Source organism: Pyrus communis, chromosome 9, assembly GCF_963583255.1.
Source record: "Pyrus communis chromosome 9, drPyrComm1.1, whole genome shotgun sequence".
NCBI lineage: Eukaryota > Viridiplantae > Streptophyta > Magnoliopsida > Rosales > Rosaceae > Pyrus > Pyrus communis.
This window is the reverse complement of record NC_084811.1, coordinates 24534039-24541019: the sequence shown is the minus strand read 5'-3', so window position 1 is coordinate 24541019 and position 6981 is coordinate 24534039. Positions and strand designations below refer to the sequence as shown.

Below are 6981 nucleotides of genomic sequence, written 5' to 3'. Positions count from 1 at the left end.
AGAGAGAATTGCGAGAGAGTCACAATAGAGAGAATTGCGAGAGAGATACCGGTGGTGGCTATGGCTGTGTCGTGAAAGAAGGGTCCATCGTTGGAGAGAGACAGCGGTGGATGATCCGTGTGGTGGTGGGCTGGTGACTGGCTGGCCGGTGTTGGATTTGAGACAGATAGGAGGAGGAGAGGGCTCTCTCAGTGGATGAGGTGTTGAGCTGAGAGACTGAGGAAAAATGAAATCGAAAGTTGAAACGACACTCAAGTCCTCGATGGGGAGAAAGCCTAACAAGGAATGCACGACATAGATTAATTTAAAACAATCCAACAATTCATATTAACTCTAACTATAATTAAAAAAATAATATATATTATTATCTCTGTGTGTGTGTGTATATATATATATATATATATATATACAGGCCCCTTAAAGGAAGAGATCCTCATTTTTTTTTAAATGGGGACACCTTCTTGACCGTTAGATTTGGCTTTAATAAAATTATGTGGTTGAGATTAAATCACAGGCCACAGATCCTCAACCACAGAATTTCATTAAAGCTAAATCTAACGTTCAAGAGGGTGTCTCTATGTTTTTTGAAAAATGGGAATCCCTTCCCTTAAGGGCTTTCTATATATATATATCAATTAAAATGATATATTTGGTTCGGTATGGGAATACCGAAATATTGGGAAGACATCCTGATTCTCATACCGAAATTTCGGTATTTTTTCGGGATAGCATACTGAAAATTTTGGGAAAATCGATTTGGGATCGGTATTTTTTCGGTTTGGTTCGGAATTTTTTTCACCCCTAAGTATTAAGATGTTTAGGAAAATAAGGTTTTTTTTATCCTTTATAATTATTTTGCCATTTTCATGCTCCCATGGAAGATATTAGAAAAAATCCATCTTTAAATCCAGAAATACTTGTTAATATATAAATTTAAATCTTTACAAACTCATGTATGAAGCATGGTAACATGAAATAATTGTAAAAGGATAAATAAAGATAAAGTTTCTTGCTAATGGTCATTGGTGTCCAACCGAACTATAAAATGAGAACATGCTGTCAAAATTAATTACTTGTTACTCTTTTTTGTGAATTGTGAGTTGCCTCTCATTATAAAATATTTGATGTGCTAGTTTGGGAAATGTATAACAGGTATCGGTGAGCGCTGCTTGACAATGTCCAGACCATGGTTGTTGGTTTGTCTGCTCCTGTTAATTGTGTTTACGTCACAGTTCGAATGGAAGCAATATGGGAATGATGATCCAAGTCCGAGTACCTCCAAGAAACACAAGTCCATATCAGAAAGGGAAGAAACTGTGAAAGAAAAAGTTTGGCAGCCACGTTAGCAGTAAGAGGATTACGTCTGTATTATGTCCTAATTAAATTTTAGGGTAAAGTACAAAAAACTATCTTAACTATTTAGGTCACGACAGTTTCATACCTCATCTTTTAAAATTGACAATGTCATATTACATCTTACGAATTTGTGACAATGTCATACCTCCGTCAAATTTTTTGTTAGTTTTTTTGTTAAGTGCTGATGTGGCAAGAGACTGGTTTGTTCAAGTGACACAAGTTTGGCAGCCACATTAGCATTAAGAGGACCTCATATTTGTCATGTTATTACTTAACTGTTAGCTTAACAGATTTTTTAACATATATATGAAAATGAAATAAAATAATTGTAAATGTATGAGTTAAAATGTTTTTAAAATAAGGAAAAATAATGAAAATGATTTGAAAACTTTGAGTTTTAACGATAAAGACAAAATAAAGGGTAAAGTGAATAATACCATGATTGACTTTTTAGTGTAAAAATATGATTTTTTTTGTTAAAGTAAACATTATCGGAAACTTTTCGTTAAAATTCTCTTTAAAATATTATATGAAGTTGCAATGAACTGAAACTTGAAAAAATAAAATGTAATTTATTCCTTTCTTTTATATACAGTCGTTATTTCAATCAGACACCATACAATTTTTGAAGTGCAAAAATCATTAAGATTTCTTATTCCATTTCCAGTTTTTACTCAACTCATTTTGGTACGTGTCCTTTAAGAACTATTTTGTGTCGGTAGTGGGAATCAATCAAATCATATATCTAAATAACATTTAACCTTTTTTTAATATCAAAGAATAATATGGAAAACTGACAATGAGGATGAGGAATAAATAAATAAAGTTATGGGGAGTTAACTGTGAGAATTGGATCTTTGAGATGCTAAAGTGAAAGATTTTACAAACTTGAGGGACGGAATTGCAGAAAACGGAGCCTGTAAAGTTAAACACAACTGAAGTGAAAGGAAAACCAACTTAAAGAACAGAGAGAGGTTTAGTGAACGAATTAATACTCAGAACCTCAAGGACCCAACCGAATAATCCACACTTTATTAGAGCAAAAGCCGAAAGTCATAAGCCCAAAAGCAAAAGCCATCCGGGTTTTCTTCAAAACTTCAAGCAGTTCAACAGCAACTGAGATATGCCCTTCTTCTTTTGCAGCTCAGATCTGTAAGTTCCATGCTTTTCTCTTTCACTGATTTTTTTTAAGCTTTATTAGTAGTTTCTTGGATTGTGGTATGGGGTTCCCGTTTCTTGCTTCTTAGGTCATGTTTGGTTGGTGAGAAAATGTAGGAACAGAAAATTAACCCCAAAGTTTCTTCCTTTTGTTTTTTCCCTTTCATAGATTGTGTTTTAGTACTTGTTATTGCTAACCAAAAAAAAAAAACAAAAAAAAATTGCTGAAGCATTAAGATATATAGGAAAGGAAGGTTTTTTTTTTCTTTATAATTATTTTGCTATTTTCATGCTCCCATGGAAAAAAACTAGAAAAAAGCTATCTTTGAATCCAGAATTATTAGTGTAATATAGAAATTTAAACTTTACAAACTCATTCATGAAGCATGATAATAATATAGAAATTTAAATCTTTACAAACTCAGTCATGAAGCATGTTCCATGAAATAATTGTAAAAGGATAAATAAAGATAAAGTTTCTTGCTAATGGTTATCGGTGTCCAACCGAACTATAAATTGAGAACATACTGTCAAAATTAATAACTTCTCACTCTTTTTTATGAATTGTGAATTTGGTAAATGTATAACAGATTTCGGTGAGCGCTGCTTCTGAGTTTGTGACAATGTCCAGACCATGGGTGTTGGTTTGTCTGCTCCTGTTAATTGTGTTTACGTCACAGTTCGAATGGAAGCAATATGGGAATGATGATCCAAGTCCAAGTACCTCCAAGAAACAGAAGTATATATCTGAAAGGGAAGAAACTGTGAAAGAAAAAGTGAGTTCTTATATATATGACTTCTTTTCTTTGCCTTACATAACCCTTTTGTGTATTTTTGAGTTGGAAATCTACGGTTCTTTACTTTCACAAGTGTTAGTTTGATAGAAGTATACATGTCCTTTTCATTTTAACATTAGGCAATTTAAGAAATTTCAGTAACCAATAGGCTGTTATGGTCTTCGAATTCGGAAATTTATGTCATGCGTTAAATTTGAATGTAGACTTAAGTTTTCAACATACCTGAGTTTAGGATCTTTTTGGTTGCTTCAGTTGGGACTTAGGTTCTAACTTCTCATAGCAGTTAATTATAACAAACTCACATCTTCAGTGCCCAGAGTAAGTGTTTTACAACACATGAAAGATCTAGATACAAATGCTTGAATAGATGTTGCGGCCCCTAATAATTTGCTTCTTCTGTTAATGGCTTCTAAATCCGTATTGTTTGCACACTTCCCAAGGGCATCGCAATAAAGTCATCGTGCACTCTGCCATAGTGGACAAAAATAAGGGAGTGAAGCTGACCTTTTTGAGTGCTAATGACAATTTTTTTTTTTTTAAATGACTGATCTTTGATTTCCCTGGGTTGGCCTTTAAATTTTTCTGAGAGAATGAAATATGCAGGATTATGTAGCTTTCGAAATTATAAAAGTATCTTCAACTGTCCTTCCTAATTTAATTGTTTTGGCCTTCTTTCTTTTACCTAGTTTTCTGCTATGGAGAATGCTTTTCCAATTGGCACAAGTTTTTCTGTATGGTTAAACTGCATTTTCGGAATAAGAAAATCCTCTTGCTTATGCCTAGCTCACATCTTACCAATTCAGAGATAGGGAGAGAAGAGGGGAGGGAGAATTCACCCAGTCCAATGACTGGACTTTGAAAATGCAGATAATCCTCCGTGTTCGTAAATATATTCATGAAAGGGAAAATACAATAAATCCTCTTGCTGATGCTTAGCATTTTTAGTTTAATGATTTGGTTTCCCTTTCATGGAATATATAAACACAGAAAAAGGTAGGAAGAACTTTGTGAGAGAGAATTCACCTAGTGTTTGTAAACTAACGGTGCTAAAGGCCATGTAATCAAAGCATTTATGTAATCCCAATACAAGTTATTGGATAAGGGCCTCTGAATCTTGTTGCATTAAGTACTTCAAAGGAAAGTTCACCTTGGATATTCTTAAACTTGTTTTTTGGCGTACGCAGTTTACTACTTACGATTTATGTTACAATGCATTATTTAGCTACTTGCTTCTAACATACCTGTGGTCGCATAATGGCCTGATTCTATGGATTGTGGTAGACTGCAACTTCAACCTGGTAGACAAGTCCATTAACTTCATTGAATATCAACTTTACTGCAGATTATCCTTTCCCAAGAGAAAAGTATACAGAAACTTAATGAGCTTGTGCGGAGTCTTCGAGAACAATTGCTACAATGTAGAGGTGAAAATGAGATTGTCAATGGCATTTCAGCCCCTTTGACTGAACTTCTTTCTGAGCTTGAAAGGCATCCACTTTTGGAGGATTAGTCATGGATTATACATGTTAAACATCAATATGTTTGTATCTGTAGGTAGGAAAATCCAAATTCTTTTTTATTGCTTAGCTTCATGTGAAATTACATCCGTTTAGTTGCAAAGTGCAATATCAAAACTGTTATCTTCTGCCAATAGTTGTGGATATATAAGGTTCATATGCTTTACTTTTTTGCCTTACTCGTCAATGTACAAATCTGCAGTAGTTGGTGATAGTGAATTGATTTTGATTTGATGTCTTGGTAAAATGCGAGTCAATAGTATGGCCTTGTTTGTATCTCTGTGATATTCTGGGTAGATGCTTTAGTAGATTGAAATGAAACACAGGGGATTATGTAGAAAAATTGTTAGAAGCAGAATACCGGGATTGTTTATTGTTCACCCCCTTTAGTGATTCCTGGTAAACGATCAGTTCTCATTCAGCTTACCAAACTTAAACATGAACAAACATCTTGGCTGGAGTCCTGGGCTACAAATCTTGTCTTATAAACTACTAAGTTTCTGCACTGAGTCTTGGAGTCGCTAACGGGGTTGTCATTGAGGAGATCCAGATAGTATTATCGTGCTGAACCTTTTTATTAGTTGTGCTGTTGCTAAGCAGTAAGTATCAAGAACACTATTTATTAGCTTTTGTCCTTTTGTATTCCAATCAATTTTGTCCTCTCAATATTAATCTGTTAAGACAGAAAAAATGAAAAAAATTCTGTGTTCATAAGTGTACTCACTACTTAGTGGAAGAGTGTGAAGTGGGTGTAGGTTTATTCCTTGCAGCCATCATCTTATGTTTAAAGTCGAAATTATGTTGTGAAGAAACCTTTGTCGAGGTTCATTTTTGGATTTAATATTTAGATGAACTTAATTATGATGAAATGCCTGCCATTTCAATTTATTTGCAAAGAAACAGTTAAAAAAGGACTGCGTTTTAAATTTTTAGTACCATTTTCTGGAACCACCATTACTGTATTCTTAGTAGCCTTTCTTACCTACCTTTGTTTTTCCCTCTCCTTCACATTTCTATGATCATCGTCCATGATGTAGTTTGTACTGGTGAGAAGATTTAAGGCTGAAGATTTACTTCTCTCTCTGTCTCTCAAATTAATTCCTCGTCCTGTAATATGTAGTAGTTACTGTGAAAATGGTCCCAATTTGATAAAAAGTTTAACATAAGACCTTCTCCGCTGCTGATTCAAAGTTTATATTTTTGTATTTTTGAGAAGAGGGCAAGGCCTTTTACATTGTTCCAATCAGTCCACTGTTACCCCCTGTAACTTATGAGGGTGATACGGAAACAGTCTATTTTGAGCATCATATCTAGTTAAGTTGGCACATTCATCTTTAGATTTCTCGGAAAGATTAAACAGGAGTGCCATTTCACGCAAAATTCGTCTGTTGCCAGCATGTTATGGATTTATAAGGTTCATATATTCTACTTTTTGTCGTTTGCTGTTTTGTGTTTCTGGTTGTCATTCCGGGAGATCCCAATGGCAAGTGTTCATACGTGTGTGAAGTTGGTGCAGGACTATTCCTTGCAGCTCTTGTCTCAAGTGTTCATATGGAGGTACGTTTTGATTTGAACTTGATCACAATGTCTGACGCTTCAATTTATGATTTTGGTGGATAGGCTTTTAATTGTGACAATAACTGTTTAGTACTATTTCTGGAAACACCATTACTGTGTGGCGAGTTTTAACTGTTTAGTACTATTTCTGGAAACAGCATTATTGGATTTTCAGTAGCCATTCTTATCTACCTTTTTCTTTCATCTCTTTCACGTCTACGATTATACCAGATGCACTGCTGTATTCTTTTCCCTTCCTACTGTTGTAGTTTTTACGTATGAGAAGATTCATGGCTAGCGATTTAATTCTCTTTCCATCTCTCCGATTTGTTTCCTCAACCTATCTTATTTCCCAATTTCTCACAAGTTGGCATTGAAACTTTAACATGGGCCTTCTCTGCTGCTGATTCAGAGTTTGTAGTTTTTGTATTTTGGATGGGAGGGGCAACCCCTTTACATTATACCAATCCGTTTCCCGCATCATATCCATAGTTACTGCATTCATCATAGTGAGAAGTTCCACCTCCATATCAAAGTCAACTTTTGGCAGAGGTAGAGAAATCAAGTCAGGTTAAGTATTAGGGTTTAAGAAAATG

At 34.6% G+C, this 6981-nt stretch overlaps 1 protein-coding gene across 1 annotated transcript; it reads left to right on the top strand.

Moving 5' to 3' along the window:
• Window positions 1–640: 640 nt before the first annotated feature.
• Window positions 641–4994, top strand: LOC137744558 (uncharacterized). Its single transcript, XM_068484343.1, has 3 exons — window positions 641–712; window positions 1233–1328; window positions 4654–4994. Exons 1-3 carry the CDS (start codon window positions 641–643, stop codon window positions 4819–4821), a joined length of 336 nt encoding a protein of 111 aa, XP_068340444.1. The 3' UTR covers window positions 4822–4994.
• The last annotated feature ends 1987 nt before the right edge of the window (window positions 4995–6981 follow it).